The sequence below is a fragment of the Acomys russatus genome, chromosome 22 (assembly GCF_903995435.1).
Source record: "Acomys russatus chromosome 22, mAcoRus1.1, whole genome shotgun sequence".
Lineage (NCBI taxonomy): Eukaryota > Metazoa > Chordata > Mammalia > Rodentia > Muridae > Acomys > Acomys russatus.
In genome coordinates this window covers 498,357-517,252 of record NC_067158.1, presented here as the reverse complement: position 1 = coordinate 517,252, position 18,896 = coordinate 498,357, and the positions used below count along the sequence as shown (strand labels likewise).

The 18,896-nt window shown below is 39.2% G+C and overlaps 1 protein-coding gene across 1 annotated transcript in view; it reads right to left on the bottom strand.

Annotated features, from left to right (window-relative positions):
• Positions 1-18,896, bottom strand: part of C22H2orf73 (chromosome 22 C2orf73 homolog) — a 37,963-nt gene that overhangs the window by 7,488 nt on the left and 11,579 nt on the right. Inside the window, 4 exon segments of the mRNA XM_051164695.1 lie at positions 6,363-6,393; positions 6,396-6,708; positions 7,508-7,623; positions 18,399-18,552. Of these exon segments, the coding sequence (XP_051020652.1) occupies positions 6,363-6,393; positions 6,396-6,708; positions 7,508-7,623; positions 18,399-18,552 (614 nt within the window).

Sequence of the window (18,896 nt, the reverse complement as noted above, 5' to 3'; positions counted from 1 at the left end):
AGCAGTGTGACCTTGGCCAAGTCACTCCTGTACATGTTAGTTTCATCTTCCCTAACTATGATATGGGTAGTAGCTATTTCACAAGGGTGCTGAGGGATTAGTAAGATAAAACACAAAGTAGTTCGGCAGGTCTTTGTTCAGTTGTTTTATAGATGTGCTTGGTATGACTTCAGATATTTGTAGTTCATCCTCATCCACACATGTAGTTGTGTGTTGACCATCGATGTCTTCACCATCACTAACAATATTCCATTATCTTTTCATCATCTATTGTTGTGGATGAGAAGTCTTTCTTTATAGGTGAAAATTCTGGGAGGGTTGCTCTTTATATTTCATGTTCTGTGCTTTCGGTACTATTTGTATATCTTGTTTTAGTGCTTATTTGTATATTTAAAATGCTTTTATTGTATTTTGCCCAGCATCTGTGTGTGTTAAGAATAATGAGTTCCTTCATGTGGTAGTTTGAATACTCACCATAGGCTCATATATATTTGCATGCCTAGGCCCCAGTTAAGATATTTGGAAGGCTTAGGAGGTATGACCATCATTGTTGGAGGAGGTATGTTACTGGTGCGGGCTTTGAGGTTTCAAAAGCCTGTGCCAGGCCAGACCAGGCCCAGTCTTTCCTCTTTGTGTACTGCATGCAGATCAGGATGTATAGCTCTCAGCTACTGCTCCAGTGCCATGCCTGCCTGCCTTCCAACATGATAACGGGATAGCCCTCCAAAATTGTTAACAAGCTTCCAACTAAAGGCTTTCTTTTATAAGAGTCCTGCGTCATGGTGTCTGTTCACAGCAATAGGTTATTGATGAAAATATTCTCATTTCAGTTTAGCCCATCAGTGTAATAAAAAGTAGAACAGGATTCTAACTTCTCAGAGTAGTAAAAATCAGTCTATCAGAAGTGCTGTAGTTGGCTACTTTTGTATTTTTTTAACTTGTAATAAGGCAGCATGCCTTGCAGGTTACTCTCTGGGGATTAATGCATAGCTCACTGAGAAACTTAAGTTCTGGCCCTAGCTCTATTGCTTACTAACAATACAGTTGTAGAAATCTCTTGTGTTTTCATAGCTGTGAAGGTGCCTAGTTAAATAATTTTACTGTAAGGATACATGAATTAATAGATTAAAAATGTTTTAATGTACAAATTAAGATTGCTAATAGCAATCTTAAAATTGAAAACATTCATTACAGCATTTTAAAATGTTAAGTTAATGGCACCAGCCAAGGTCAATACAGGCTGTAAACTTCAAACCCCTACACAGATCTAGCCAACGGACAGGACATTCTCACAGTTGAGTGGAGAGTGGAGTCTGACTTTCACACGAACTCTGGTGCCTCATATTTGACCACGTCCCCTGGATGGGGAGACCTGGTGGCACTCAGAGGAAAGATAGCAGGCTACCAAGAAGAGACTTGATACCCTATGAGCATATAAAGGGGGAAGAATTCCCCCTCAGTCACAGTCATAGCAGAGGGGAGTAAGGGGAAAATGGGAGGGAGGGAGGAATGGGAGGATACAAGGGATGGGATAACCATTGAGATGTAACATGAATAAATTAATAAAATAAAAAAAAGCAAAAAAATTCCAATATAACTGTAAAAAAAGATAAATAAATAAAAAATAAAATGTTAAGTTATAAGAAACATTGCAAGCTTGATTTTGGTTTGGGTAATTTAAAAAACTTACATTTTAGCCAGGTATGGTAGTGCACACCTATAATCCCAGCACTCAGGGAGGCAGAGGCAGGCAGATCTCTGTGAGCTGGAGGCTAGCCTGGTCTACAAAGTGAGTCCAGGACAACTAAGGCTACACAGAGAAAACCTGTCTCAAAAAACCAAAAATAAGTAAATAAAAATATCTATATTCTGATAAAGCTTATCAATCCATGAAAATACCTTGTTTGGAAGTCAAATAAGAAAATTAAAATCCTTTTATCAGCATACCATATATATTAAGAAGCAATTATGACTTTAATAGACTGCAGGGCTCATTTTGGATGGATGTATCCTTTATAGTTCAAACACATAACTGAACTTGGAATCATCATTGCTTTTTGTACTTATTCATTTCCCAAACAATGGATATTGAAAGTTCAATTACTGCTTTTGTAAGGAAGCATAAATTTTTCTTTTTTAATGCAAGAAGATATCCTCATATTTGAAAAGATTAAGAATCAATCTATCTTATGATAATAATAGTTGACTACTGGGTTATTGACTCAAATTCTCACCTTTCAGTAAAACATAGTCTTTATGTCAGAGAATTTTAAGAAGCCTCAGTGATGTTTAGCAGCCAACCATGGGGTCTATTACAGAGAATATGTTATCTACTAATGGACAATGTGCTAAGTTTGCAAATACTTCACTTAAAAGAGAATTAGAGATTGATTCAAGATGGCAGACAGATTATGTACATCTGGTGCTTGTTGCCTCCTGGAGTTCATAAAAGTACATATAGATAAATGTAAATAATAAAATCCATTTTAAGAGAATTAAAAAACATTGAATAGAAAAATGCATTTTAACCAATTTTGAAAAATATTGCCAAAGAACAATTGTTGGAATGTGTAAAACTACAGGAAACAGAAGCCTAACATATGGGTACAAATGACTGGTGGTAGGTTTGATGCAGTGGTCCTCAGCCTTTTTAACGCTGCAACTCTTTAATTCAGTTCCCCATGCTGTGGTGATCTCCAATCATAAAATTATTTTTATTGCTACCTCATAATGTAATGTGCTGCTGTGATGAATCATAATGTAAATGTCTATGTTTTCCCATGGTCTTAGGAGATCCCTGTGAAATAGTTGTCAACCCCCAAATGGGTTGTGGCCCACAGATTAAGAACCACTGACCTGATGGAATATCAGCCTAGGAATAATGGTCATGACAGGTGTGTGTGTGTTAATTTGGGGCATGTCTTGGTTTGAAAAATTGGTGGGTTGCACACAGAAGAGCAAAACTATCCCCTTTCCCCATTCTTAGACTTACAAAAGGCTATGGCAGAAATTGAGTCATGCAGTAGGATGGGAGAGGCAGAGCAATGCTTAAGAAGTTACTGTTTCCCACTGGAGTCAGAGTGCCTATCAGTCAAATCATCCTCAGATTCTGTTTGTCTGTGTGTCTCATCCCCATCCCCAAGCTAGGCAGCAATAAACTAAAAAAAGATAATATTAATGAAGGTCTAGAGATCACATAATTAAAGAGCATGCAACCAAGAATGTGAGACATCTCAGTCAACAAAGAAAAACTACTACATTGAAGGAAGCAAATATAAGGCATAAAGGCTAACTACAACACTCTAGGTGCTGTCGTGTCTGTAATATAGTCACATGTACTGAGGAAGCATGTGTATGTATTGTAATATACATTAGGTTTGGTAGATGCTATTTATGTTTAAATTGACAGCTTGGCATAATAAAGAATATGGCTGAAAATCAATTTAGGACTACTATAAAGGAATTCGTACACAACTAAGTAGTAAGTACCACAAGAAGGAGAGTGGGAGAAAAATTAACGGACACAAATGACTGTAGTGGATGTAAACATGTTTTTGTTTTGATCTCAAGTGCAGGGTGTGAAACAGACTTGTGTGAGGGCGAATGGTGTCTGTCTGCTGGAAACAAACTTGTGAGAGGACATGTGGTGTTTGTCCACTAGAAGAGAAACTGCTTCTTGTGGGGGGAATGGTCTTTGCCAGCTGATAAACATCCTAGTACAGACTCTGAGATGTGTATGAGCCCGAACCAGATGCTTGGCTTTTTGGTTTTTGCATTGCTTCCTATCGTTTGGCTGTTCGTCTCTCTGCTTTGAGACCCTCCTAGAGAGAAATGCTCCAGAGAATGCTTCGGGGTTCCAGGTTCCAGCTGCTGATCTGCCGGTCATTGGCTCTGTTAGAATCCTGATGACGAAGAGTGGAATCCCTCCAAGGAACTGACTCTGAAAAGTTCTACTTCTTCTGTACCCATTAACCTCTTTTCTCTCCTAGCTATAAAGTAGGTTGGTAAAATTTCAAAGCCTTAGATGACAGACACAAATGTTGCACCTTTCATTTAGTAGCAATTTCAAAAGAGAAGAGAGGAAACGGATTGTAATATGAGTGTGTGTGTAGGGTTCTCATAGCTCACAAAACTAACCCTGAAGTCCACTACTGATGCTTCTGCGATACCCCACAAAATGCAACCCCACCCTAAGATAACCCCATGGCCTATAGGGAGAAAAGATTAAATCACTAACAGAAACTACACACCTGAGCCAGGAATGTTGTCTCAAGTCTGTGAACCTAGCATTCCGGAAGCTGAGGCAGGAGGATTACAAGTTTGAGGCAAACCTAGGGTACATAGAGAGACCAGTCTCCAAAAGGTCTCTCTCAAATATTACAAATCATACAAGGAATAAAAGCAAACAGAGCAAAAATTTGCTTCAAAAATGATGAAAGCTTCAAAACTGAAGATAGTGGAATTAAAACACCTTGAAAATGGGTGTGTCTGTATATGTAGATATGCGTGCATGTGTGCATGTGAATGTGTGTGCATGTATGCATGTGTGTTTGTATATGTGTATGTGTATGTCTGCACATGTGTCTATGCATGTGTGTGTGCATTTGTGTGCATATGCGTATGTATATGTGTGCACACATGTTTGTGGTGTGTGCCTGTGCATGTATATGTTTGCATGTGTGTATGTGTGCATAAGCACATGTGTGTGCATGTAAGTGTGTGCATGCCTGTGTTAGGAAATTTCACTATATTTTTTGTTACTTCTATCCCTTCTGTTTCCTCTCTTCTCTTTTGAAATTGCTACTAATTGAAAGGTGACGAAGAGTACAATCACACTCAGGCCTTCTTTCCCACTCTGTAGTTTAGACAGATGTAAACTTTCTTCTATCTTCTCCATTGCAAATGGAATGGAGTTTGCCATTTGAGAGCCTGGCTTCAAGCTTTCAATTCTACCTCTCTGCTTTGGAGACCATAAGGTTGCACACCTGCTCAAATGTAGATTCAAAATCAAGTCTTTATGTCCCTTTTCAAGCCTGATTGTCACCTTTTCCTTTTGTGCCAGAGTTTTTACTGGCCTGATTCAACACACTGTTTGCTGACTGAGGTGTCTCACATTCTTAATTGCATGTTCCTCTTTGACTATGAGATTGCCACCATCATCAGTACAGTCTGTTTCAGTTGAGCTTTGGAAGGGGTATGCAGGTAGGATCTGAGGACAACTTGACGAGTAGATACTGTATATGCAGTCAGCTTACCCCGACTGTAGAGCTGTCACATGACAAGGTAATATGTGTGTGTGTGTTTGTTGTTGTTGTTGTTGACAATGTCATCAAGTTATACACTGATGCAGAAACAAGTACACAAGTGCATTTTCTATTTTGGAACATGGAAGTTCTTTCTCTGATGATTGTCTTTATTTGATTGTTTAATTTATACTGAATTTTTACAGAAACACATCAGTTCACAGTCAGCATTAATCCATTATGACACAAGAGTCAGAAGCCACCAACACACAAAATATGGTTCTTATTTTGTAGTTTATTAAAATCCCTCAGTGGGATGAAGGAATGGAGGAATAAAGATATAACCATACTCTACTCAGAGGAAAATTTCAGCTGCTTCTGCTTGCATACAATACAACACACTTCCACCTTATTCTATGTTTATACAAAACAGCATGTGTATATCATAGCACATCAAACACAACAAACCAGAAAAGCTGTAGGAGTAATTTTTACCAAATCATGTACACTTTGTATGTGTACAACAACACTGGCAGTGCTTTTGATTTTCACACTCTCAGTTGTGTAGAGAGGAGCCTAAGTCATTAGAAGAAAGATGACTTACTATTTTAGAAAATTATCCTTAAATTGAAATTTTAAGTGTAGAAATAGTAACGATGGACTACAATGACCATTTTTTGATCAATATAAACAATTTCATGCTCAACAATTTTATGAAATCTAGAGAGGTAAATAACTTATCCAAGATCACACATAACTTTTTGATGAAGTGCAGTCAACATTCCTACCAGTTTGCTTGATTCCAGGGCTGCAATTAATGATTGTGTAAACTGGGCCTCTTCTTTAGGAGTTTGTTTTTCTGTAAGTTGTTTTGTTTATAAATAAAGTGTTTGATGATCTATCACTCACTGGGCCACTTAAAATTTGAGTGTATTATTTAATTCCCCACCTTTCCCCTATTTATGTAAATTCTATATTCTGAGGTTACTGATAACCTCACCATCACCACCACCACCACGCCGATGCCGCCAGTGCCAAGCAACTACAAGATACTGAGGAAATCTGCCTACATTCCAGGATTACACTCTCATCTGAACACCAGAATGTATCCTTACTTACCCTGACTTTTTTATTAGTGGGCTTAAAGGCTGTGCCTGGTGAGAAGAGCTTGCCCTACAGTTGAGAGCCACATGCGTTCAGTCCTCTGCCATACCCTGGCTCCTAGGCCTGCCTGCTGGGCTGCCTTCTGGTCTGATAAGCTGCTCTAAGTCTCCATCAGTGCTTGGGGATTCTGTTGGCAGAGGCCTGGTGAGGTCACTCCGTCTCCGGATGAATTTCCTTGTTCTGTGTTTTGGGGTTGTTCTGATGAAGCTGACTCTGGAGTGTTCAATAATACCTCTGGTTCCTTAGGAGCTATCAGCACAGTCCTGGGCTTTATCTTTCTCTGCACGAAGGTTCCGTGCCTCTGGAAAGGAAAACAAAGATGGCATTCACCAGAGAAGCAAGAACTATAGCTGAGTGTGTGGGTCGGCTCAAGTCCTGCTCATAAAGGAACTTGTTTCTCTGCTTCACTGACTATCACTTCAGCCCCAAACTGAAGCCAGCACCAGAATGTTTGGAGAAATAACCGGGAGTAGAGAAGTGAAAAGCAGGCAGAGAAACAGCTGTGCTTTTCTATTACTGGAGTGTATCAAAATTTTTTTTCCTTTGTAGGTTGCTATGACTACAAGTGAAACTCCAATTCATAGAACTGAGAATTGTGTCCAAATGTCCAAAAGGATTACTCCCATGAACTATGGTATGATAGAAAACACTCCAGAAACTACTATTCAATTCTGTTCAGCTTCTAGACCTTACACATATGCTCCTGGCAGACATATATTAAGAACATCTAAAAGTTTATCACTATCACTTTAAGTAATATGCTTTCAATAAACAACCCAAAATCATGACATCATTCCTTGGTTTTTTTATATGACATATAGCTGAGTCTATTCTACTAATAACTGTATTTGTTTAGACCGACTTTTAGAAAGACAAACATGATTTAAAATGCTTGAAAGTGGGCAGGCAGTGGTGGTGCACACCTTTAATCCCAGTACTTGGGAGGCAGAGGCAGGTGGATTTCTGTGAGTTCAATAGGAACAGCCAAGGCTACACAGAGAAACCTTGTCTTGGAAACAAACAAATAAAAGGCTTAAATGTTCTCCCAGAAATCTATTTAGTCTTAAAGTATTAATAATTAGTTCTGAACACTACCTTACCTTTCCCCGGATGGGCTCATTGGGAGTTTTCCTGGCATCATATTGATGTATAAAAGAAATATATTCCACAAAATTGCTTTCATGGTCTTCTGATACACCGACACAGGTCAGTGGAACTAGGAGAAGTAAGGGATATTTCAGTGAACTCAGTACAATAATTAGATTGTGTATGGAAATATAAATATTGTGATGTTTATACTTTATGAAACCACCAGTAAAATGTCAGGCATAGTGGCAGACTCCTTCAGTCTCAGAGCTCAAGAGGCAGAGGTAAGCACCTCTGCGAGCTTCAGCACAGCCTGCTCTACATATTGAGTTCCAGGGCTGCAAGGTGAGACCCTTTCTCAAAGAAAATAAAAAAGGTCAACTGAAAATCCTTTTGTTATCTACCCATAGCTATATATAATAAATACAGAATTAGCATTTATTCCACATGAAAAGATCTAAATCAAAACAACTAAAGTTAGTTCCAGGTGTGGAACTGATACTTTAAAAATATTTATTTTGCCTGCATGTCTGTATATGCACACATGTGTCTGATGCTTTCAAAGGCTAGAAGAGGCTTCAGATCCCCTAGGACTGGAGTTACAGAAGGCTGTGAGCAATATGTGGTGCTGAGAATAAAACCTAGCCACTGTTCATAGACATTAAACCATTTCTTCAGCTCATATTATATATGCTTTTTAACAGACCCCAATATGCCTTAGTGAAAATACAAGTTGTTTGTCAAATTATTTTTGACAACTAGAAAGAGTATAAAAAAGGCTTCTTCTGAATGTGTGGCTATGGGTGAATGACTGTGATGACCAGCAAAGAACTTAGCACTGAGGTCAGTGGACACCTGGGATGGCTGGCATTGCCAAACACAAGGCCTTTACACTTCAATCCTGTTAACAGATGTTTCCTCTCATTTGCAAGAGGACTAAAGCTTCTAAGAAGCAGCCTAAACTAATCCTCTAGTCTGGGTAATGGGTATGAGTGTTCATGATGAGGGTCTCTCTGTTGCATGTGGGTTTACAGTTTAACTAGAACTTCACTGGCCTTATCGTCAAGAAGCAGCTAAGGAAAAAGAGCAACATCCAGCTGCTGCTAGCAACCAAAGAACTGGATGGATGCTGACAAAGAAAATACTCTGATTGTCCCTTTTACACATGTAGACACAGACATAAAAATGTGCACATCCTTGGCATATTTATAAAACAGTACGTAATTAATTTTGGTGGTTTCTGTAGGGAAGAGAATTGTGTAGCTGAGGAAAGATTTTGATTGTATATTTTTATAGCATTAAAATTATGTAATATATACATATATATGTGTGCTATTAAAATGGAACAAAACATAATTTTTACAAATCACACCTTTGTTCTAGAAGTGGTGGTAGATGCCTTAATTGCTGGCACTCAGACAGGGGAACTAACACAAGTTAGCCCAGCCTGTGTTATATAATGAGTTTAAGGCCAACCTGGGAATACATAGTGAGACTCTTTCTAAAAAACACCAACACAAAATAAAATAACACAAGATTTTTTCCAGTGTGACATATTGTTGCCTAATGTGGTTGGTGTAGCTCAGTGACTAAGAGGCTAACCTGGTCTTCATGACAAGTTCCAGGCAAGCAAGAGTGACATAATGAGACCCTGTCTGAAACAAGTAAATAAACAAACATGACCTAAAGTGGGGGAATAAATAAGAATTAAAAATGCATTAAAAAACCAATACTAACTAGTCATGAAATCAGTTTTATATTTGAGTGCTGGTACAATTTTTTTGTAGCAAGAATGATGAATATTCAAGTATTTATAATAATAGATGACATATTTCCACGCTTGGCAGAACAGAATATAAATTGATAAAGTTTTCTTGGTTTTTAACTGAGACCAGCACTTCTTTCTCCTTAGCAGTTGTCTTTCCTATAGGACTTGTGAGCACAGCAAGAAGAGCAGGTGCCAACAACATAACTGCAGCACTGAGAAAATCCCTTAATTTATATATTTTTTCTTGTAAGACAACCTTTTGTGAATACCGTATTTTCACCATCAGAACATTGATGTTTCCACTGATCTTAGCAAGCGATATATAGATAAGATGGAGCACCTCTACATTGCAGAATTAATCAGGTGAGCTCGTGGAGAAACCAAAGCATGTGCTTTGGCAGAGGACAGACACCTTTCCCTGCACATGTGTGACTCGGGTGGAGATCATTTAATTTCACCAGGTTCAATTTCATCCTTTCTAAAATGTAGATAATTTGTGTTCTAGTTTGATTTTTTTTTTTTTTTGCTTTGCTAAGATACCTTGAGCAAAACAAACTCCAGGGCTTCTTCAGCTTACAATCCAAGTTTACAGCCTATTGTTTCAGAGAAGTCAACATCGCAGAGACCCCAAGCCCAAGGAATGGTGCTGCTCACTGTGGGCTGAGTTTCCCCACATTGGCTAACACAACCAAGATTCCCACACAGACATGCGCATGGTCTAACTTGATGTAGCCAGCCCCTCACTGAGACTTATCTTTACCTGTGCCACACTGACAGGTAAAAACTAACATTGCAATTTGCTTTGAGAATTATGGAGACCACATTGAATCTGGAAGATCACTGTGATGCAGAGCCACAGGGACTGCCATTAACCTCCTGCTAACACCTGTCAACAAAGCAACACCAGCATGGAAATACATTCAGAGGATTGGTGAGATAGCTCAGTGGGTAAAGCCACTTACTGCAAGGCATGATAACCTTAGTCTGATCCTTGGGACCTACACTGTGAAGAGAAAGAAGAATAGACTCCTGTAGTTGTTCCCTGACTGCCATGTATGTGCTATGGAGAGAGAGAGAGAGAGAGAGAGAGAGAGAGAGAGAGAGAGAGAGAGAGAGAGAGAGAGAGAGAGAGAGAGAGAGATGTAATTAAGCTTTTAAGTCCTTTAGAACAAATTGTTAGTAAAAGTGGTATCCACTACCCTCCTAGGCATCCTCTTCTGTGGCCTGCCCCAGCGAATATAAGAGATTGACTTCTCCTGGTGACACCTCTTTTTATTTTAAGAATGGTGGGGGTAAACTCCTCAATTGACTGGCCTGGTAGAGTGACAGCAACTTCTGATGATCAAAACTGGCTTTGCGGGCTGGGGATGTAGCTCAGTTGGTGTGGAGTAATTACTTAGTATGTACAAAGCCTGGCTTTGATCCTCAGAGTCACATGAATGCAGGTGTGGCCTTCCTGAAGGTGTGTTACTGGGGGTTCAGTGGGCTTTGAGTGGTCAAGAGCCCACACCAGGCCCACTCTTTCTGTCTGCCTATCGATCGGGATGTAAGGTCTAAGCTGAGCTCCAGTGCCTGGCCTGCCTGCCTGTCGCCGTGCTCCCTGCCACGATGCCCATGTACTAATTCTCTGCCTACCTGCCACCGTGCTCCTCTCCACGACATTCATGTACTAATTCTCTGAAACAATAAGCAAACTTCCATCTTAAATGCTTTCCTTTCTGAGCTGCTTTGGTCATGGTGCTTCTTCACAGCCATAGAGCAGTGGCTAAGACAGCAGGGAACACAGGAGGCATAGAACAGGCATGATTTAAGGAGATGCCTGCATGGTACAGGGGGAAAGCCTCCTTAAATTTCACCCAATGCTCTTGTTTCTTTCTTACTTCCCTTTCACCTAGTCCTGTGAGGTATAGAAGAGAAAGCTAGCACCTCTTCAGAGAAATCTGAGACTTCCCAAGACAGACAAATTACCAAAGCTTTCCAAGAGACACATCGTCCTCAGAGTAGCAGCAAGCATTTCAAAAGCAACACTGTACTCAGGATGACTGAATAATACTTGAAAATACTAAAAAGGAAGGCGAATTAAACATTGACTTTCCACAGTTGATGAAACTTTTAATAAATTAAGAATTCAAATTAAAAAAATTTTTGGGAGGCAAGGAAAATCTGAAAATGTTTTCCCATAAAACAGACCAATTTTTCATGGAAGCATTCAAATAAAACTAGAAATAAATCAAGGAGAATGCCTGAGATTTTATATATATGTATGTATTTCACAAAAAAGACAAGAACTAAAGAATGAAAAAGTAAGTATTGTTTCTATGAAAATCCAGAACATACTATTGATAAAAATGTGCAGGCCTTGTGATTAGCTGTGACCAAACGATGTGGCAGAAGGGACATGATGAAGACACCCAGCATAAACCTCACTACATAAAGCTTTGCAGCTTCTGCTCTTTGCATTCTGGGAAACTTGGGTTGCCAAGTAAGAAGCTCTCCTACCTTGCTAAACAAACGGCACAAAGAGACAACAGGAGAAGAGGACCAACCATCCTAGGGTGCCAGCTGAGTGTGATCCTGAAGTCTTCTTTGTCAACTGAATGCTATCACACAACACAGGCGCAGGTTACAGAACACTAGGCAAATAAGATGAGTCTCCTTTTAAACAGCTAATTTAAGGTAGCTTGTTATGAAGATATGGAAATAAAAATACACCGGAAGAAAGTAAATTGTTAATTAGAACAAATCACCTTGTGTCTTACTTTGCTTTCTACTCCTGTGATAAAGACCATTACCAAAAGCCACTTGGGGAAGAGTTTAGCAGTCAATCATGAGGGATGACAAGCCAGGACCACCTGCCCTGTTGTGGCAGTGCACACAGTGTGCTGTGTTTGGCCCATCCTCACCAATCATTGATCAAGAAAATGCCCACAGGCTTGCCTACAGTCCCATCTGATAGAGGCATTTTCTCTGTTGAGGTTCCCTTGTCTCAGAAAACCCTCGCTTGTGTCAAGTTGGAAAAAAACTAACCCAGCACACCTTGAAAACAGTGATCTAGGTCCTTTCACACCTACAAAATAATGACTTCAGAAAGGATCCATTTCTTCACAGGGGCCAATAAAAGAAGAGGGATGCCCCTGATCTTCTGTAGATGGACAGCTTCTACCCAGACATTATACTTAGTAAAATCACACAAGACTATCGGTCTCAACTGTGTGAACATGAAAGACTTTCTAGAGATTCACACAGTGGACAATATGTAACTGTGAGAGAGAGAGAGAGAGAAAGAGAGGGAGGGAGGGAGAGAGAGAGAGAGAGAGAGAGAGAGAGAGAGAGAGAGAGAGAGAGAGAGAGAGAGAGAGAGAGAGAGAGAGATTGATTTAGGTTCTTGGTAATTATGCTGTATAAGAATTAAAATTGGGGTCCAGAAAGAGGATTTAGAGGTTAAGAGCACTTCCTGCTCTTTGAGGACCTGAGTTCATTCCCAGCATCCATGTGGTGACCTACAACTATGTGTAGCTCCAGTTCAGGGATATATAAACGTGTGATGGTACATATAAACTCACATAAGCAAACAGACATGACATAAATAAAACACACTTTAAAAAAAAAAGAATTCAAGAGAGCTGGAAAGATGGCTCAGTGGTAAGAACACTTGCTACTCTTCTAGGGGACCTGAGCTTGGCTCCCAGTACCCACGTCACGAGGCTCCTAATCTTCCATAACTTCAACTGCAGGGTATCTGAGGACTCTGGAATCTATGGGTTCCTGCACTCACATGCCAACATGCAGGCAATCACATCACGCCTACATATAATTAAAAATAGTAAAAAGAAATCTAATTAAGTTGGATTTAACTAATTGTTTGAATGAAGTCTTATTAAATGAGAACTACAAACAAGTTAAAGTCCATGAAGAATGAATGATTGAAATCCACTCTTAGAAACTTAATTTAAAAAGTTTTCTAAACAGCTTGGTATCTAGCCATTGATAGTTTCACCAACGAAGCCAGGATTTATTCAAATATGCAATTTGCTCCTTACGTTGGTATGAATTTAGCAGTTTTAGTTTGAGAACATTTTTAATGTTTTATGGCTACTTAGAAAACATCAATAAACATTTTCCTCTTGGAAAGTGTACCCTTCTCAGTGGGATTCATTTGAGTCTTACATAAAAATGTAACAAATGTTAAAAACTGTAACTCTTATTTTTGAATGTTTTAATTTTAATTTTTTGTGTATATTGTATGTATGCATATGTGTATATTTGCATGTTTGTATGTGTCTGTGTGTGTTTGTGTCTGTGTGTCAGTGTGAGTGTGTATGTGTATGTCAGTGTGTATATGTGTACACGTGTGTATGTGTATATGTGTATGTATGTATGTTTGTGTATATGTGAACATGAGTATTTCTGTATGTATATGTATGCATGAGTGTGTCTGTTTGTGTGTGTGTATGTGTGTGTAGGGGGTGGGGTACATATGTGTGCAGGTGTCTATGGAAGCCAGAGAAGGGTTTTAGGTTCCATGGGTGCTGAGGTTGCAGGTGGTTGTGAACGCAGGAGACAGATGCCGGAAGCTGAAGTCAGGTCCTTTGTAAGAGCAATACGTGCTCTTAACTGCTGAGCCGCCCCTCCAGCTCCAATAGTGGTTTGAATGAAATCACCCCCGAGAGGCTCATATATCTGAATACTTGGTGGCCCGTTGGTGGAACTGTTTGGGAAGAATTAGTGGGTGTGACCTTGTTGGAAGATGTTTGTCACTGGGGGTTGGCTTCGAGTTATCAAAAGCCCAAGGCATTTCCAGCTCGCCTCTCTCAGCCTGTGGTGATTGTCTCAACATGTGAGCTCTCAACTACTGCTCTAGCACCATGCTTGCCTGCCTGCTGCCGTGCCCCCACCATGAGGGTGATGGACTCACCCTCTGAAAATGTCAGACAAATTCTTTCTTCCATAAGTTGCCTTGGGATTGATTTCTCTTCACAGCAACAGAAAAGTAACTAAGATGCTCCATATGCCAGATTTAAAAATAAATAAGCGAAGCAAAAAAGTGTATGCCTTGGTACAAAAACAACAACAAACTAAAATCCATCTTTAAAAAGTAATTTTACCACTGGACCAGGTTCTGTAATTCAAAGGAACATCAAAGTACAAGTAGTAAGTTAGCAGCCAAGGTTTCCTTTCAAGTTAAAGTGCCACCTTTCACCAGTTAAATCAACTTTTCCAAATTACAAAGTTTTATGATATAAGTCCAACAGTGGCTGGTTCGTGCAGGGACTCGGACATGAAGAAACCTGGCCATTTGTTAGCTCACTGTGGATGGCAGCCTGGAAACTATGTGGTGGTGTGAGACAGAAAGGGCACTTGCATTGTTAGCACAAGACAGCATTGCCGAAATGCCTAAGATGAGAAGCAATTAAGTGGGTTAATGGAATGGAATGAGATGAGGTGACTTTTCATTGGCCTCAGCACATGCTGGCTTAGTTTGTATGCTGTAAAAGGCTGGTAACACAGCTGGATTTTACTCAGCCTAAAATGTTACAGCAGATTACTTAAAAAAAATAATTTTAATCTAATATCAAAACACCACCTATATAGGAATTATTTCAGGGCAATGTTGAGGCTTTTTCTTTGCTACATTATGACTTTGAATTATTGAGTAATATGTAGAATTCATCTAAGGAGATATAGTCAGTAGTTTAGCATTTGAGACTGCATATTCATTTTGTTAAATATTCTTTATTTAACCAAATAAAACTCTTTCTCAGGTTTGGTCATTATATAAAAAGACAACTGTGCAGGTTATAATAATGAACTCAGCAATGGTGAATATCCATAGAAGAGTGAGAGGGAGGGGGCAAGAGAAAAGAAGACAGACAGACAGACACAGAGAGAGAGAGAGACAGAGAGAGAGACAGAGAGACAGAGACAGAGAGAGACAGAGAGACAGAGACATACAAAGACAGAGAGTGAGAGAGAGACAGACAGAGACAGACAGACAGACAGACAGACAGAAAATATGACATATTTTAAAAACCAAATTCTGAGTACCTAACAGTACAATGCAATGGTAAATAGTTTAAATAAGCCACAATTTATTATTATTATTGTTGTTGTTGTTATATAAGCTTATATTATATATATAAAGTTCTTATGTTATTATATAACATAAATGTTGTTTTGTTCTAGTGCCAATCTTACCTCATTAGAATCTTATCTACAATCTTAGTTAAATATAGGTTTTGTTCATTTATGAGCCAAAGACCTTCCTTTCCTTCTTAGTATTCAGTGCCAGTGCCCCTGAAGAAAGTGTTCAGTGCTCAAGCCACACAAATGCACCAGGTTCTACAGATGTGAGCTCATTGTGCACATACATGAAAATCAGTGTTGCTTGAGTTCACATGAATGTTTCATAAATGGTGACTTTTCATGGAAAGTTTGCAGATCTTCTCTTCATAACTGTTGTTTTGCTATTTCATGGTATGCAGGGATGTGTCTTTCCCTTTCAATGCCTTTTTAAGGGAGATTTTCTTACCATTTTACAGGCTGAGTAGAGGCTAGTTATGAGCACAGACACTGGAGCCACCTACCTGGGCTAGAATGCTGATTATCTGCTGTGTGGCCTTTAGCAAATTACTTAATTCTGCACTAGCTAAAGATGCCATCCTGAAATGTGCTGCTCTAGTGTATTAATTTTTGTTAATAGAGCCTGAAGGATGGTAGACAGTATGGAAATCAGTACGGAGGTGTCAGGGAAATTAAAAATGGAGCTGTCATAAGACTCACACTTGTGCGTTCACCCAAAGTTCTCTGAATCAGCACACCACAGAGACACTGGCATGTCCATGCTTTTGTTGCATTTTCACAATAATCAGGAATAACATATCCTGTTTAGCTATCTACAGATGCATGCATGATGAAGGTGTGGTTCATATGCACAAAGGAATGTATGTTTTTACATACAGATGTAAAAACTGAAAGCATGACATTTGTGGGAAAATGGGTGGTATAGAAATCATTACGTGAAGTAAACCAAGCTTAGAAAGACAAATATTATGTGCTTTCTTTCACACAAGTAACCCAAATTTAAAATTTTTATGTGCATGAGTGAGTGAATATGTAGATTAAAAAAATTAGAAAGGAGGTTGTGAAAGAAGAGAACTTAAGGGAGGGAGTGGAGAAGATAGTGCAAAAATTGAAAGCAGAAGATGGGGACTATTTGGGAGAAAGAGGACTGGCCAGAGGGTGTGCAGAGGGGAGGAGGGAAGTGATGAAGACAAATTAGAGCAAAGCGCCATAATGACATCCTCTGTGTGGATGGATGTAAGAAAAACATTCGGAGCATCCTTACACAGATTGTTAAATATTTTCAGATCTAAAATGATTTTTACCAGGCAATGTCATTATAGTAAACTGAGTCACATTCTATTGAAACCATGGTGCTAAGAAGAGTCAACAAAAAGATTCCTTTTAGAAATTATTAATGTTCCGACCTCTGTGATTTTGTGAGTCTAGTCAAAGACACATAGGTCAGCTAGACTGAAGGTCATGGCATTAGAAAATAGAAAATGATTGTATGAGAAGGAGATAAAATTTCAATGTAAACAGGTCCTGCCTCTAGCAGATGGAAAGTCTCATTCTCACTGTCACTCCAGGAACTGGGACCAGGTGGTGTCTTACAGGGCAGTCTCTCTTCTCCACCCAGTTAACAGTCCTGGACCTTGGTGTAATTCTATTTTTTTTTTTCCTGCCCATTAATGATTAAGAATAGGATAAGAACCAGAATGATTTTCCAAAATGACCAATGTGATAGTCATCTGTGATCATAGTGGTCAATCATTTTCTATTTTCTAGTACCATGACCTGCAGTCTAACTGACCTATGTATCTCCAGCTAGGCTGACCAAAGCACAGAGTCCGGAGCATTAATAATTTCTTTCTTTCTTTTCTTTTTTTTTTTTTCCCCCCTCTCATTTTTTGAGACAGGGTTTCCCTGTGTAGCCCTGGCTGTCTTGGACTCGCTTTGTAGACCATGCTGGCCTTGAACTCATACAGATCTGCTTGCCTCTGCCTTCTGAGTGCTGGGATTAAAGGAGTGTGCCACCACATCTGTTTTGTTTTGGTTTTTGTAGTTGTATTAATGGTTTCTAAAAGGAATCTATTGTTAACTTCTTTTAGCATTGTGGTTTTAATAAAATGTGACTCAGTTTATTATAATGACATTGCCAGGTAAAATAATTTTAGATCTGAAAATATTTAATGATTTCTGTATTATTATTTCTCAAGTTATATATATATTTCCAAGTTACATAATTTAAGCCATGATATAAAATAAGAGTGAGATGATAAAAGTCAGGAAGACATGTTTTGGAAATCATTATGCTTTTTCTTAGAATAAGGTTATTCTACAGGTCAACTTTTAAATTTAATTTTTAAATTCATGCTTCATAAAACTTATTTGACTATTTTTGCTTTTTTAAAAAAGCATGATCTATAAAGATCATTAACAATTAGCATCTTGTTTACCTTTTCTGTTTCTGTGACAAAATACTCTGATGTAAAGCAACTTAAGAGAAAAAGGGTTCATTTTGTCTATAGTTCTGGAGAAATGGAGCCCATGACAGCAGGGAAGGCATGCTGGCAGATATCTGACACTGGCCAGTCACACTGCAGTGACAGTGAGGAGGCAGAGAGAGAATAAGAAGTGGGTTGGACTGTCCTGCGTGTAGAGGAGTATACACCTTAAAGATTCTACAAACACATCCCTGGCTGGGGATTGAGTGTGCAGGCTTACGAGGGACATTCCACAACCACAGCGATCAGTGCCCCGCAGCGTATGCTTTGAGATACTGCCACTTAGGGTCAGGTGCTATCTTAGTAGACGCAGTTTTTAGAATTTGATGGGGGAAACTGAGCAGACTACTCCTACATTTCTGACTTGGGAGCTGGTGTAATCAATGATCAGTATAGTGTCTGGAGATAGGATATCCACTAGGAAGATATAACAAGCATCCAGAGGGCTGTCTTTGTATTTTCAACTTCTGTAGAGATGTCATTTTCTCAGAAGGGGGCCCACACACTGACTAAGTCTTAATTTAATAGCAGGAGAAGTGAGTAATAAAATTTTAAAACGCATCACCTTACCTATTCCAGAAGAAGGCTTTTGCATGCTGCTGTGTTTGACTGGGGAAACCAGTGGGCATGCTGGCTTTTGGAAGTCACTCCGCTGGGTGCTCTTGGTGTCATAAGATGGTTGGAAAACATGTTTTGGTGCTTCACTATGTAACCACCATTTTCTCTTCACAGGAAAAGAACGAAAATGTGCTGTCAAATTATGATCAAAATTTTCACTTGATGGTTAATGATTTAATATAACAAGGTATTAGTCTAGAATAAAATATTACTCACCCTGTGCATGTGTAGTGTGTGTCTAAGGTGTATTTGTACATGTATATTCATATGGAGGATGTGACATTGGGTGTCTTCCTCAGCTGCACTTCTGTTTTGCTTAGTAAGACAGGGTCTACCAACAATCCTGGAGTTTACTAATCCTGCGATATGCCGGCTGGCTCCTGAGCTCCAGAGATCTGCCTATCTCATCTGCTTCCTCCTCCTCCTTTCCCATCCTGACCCCATTGTCTC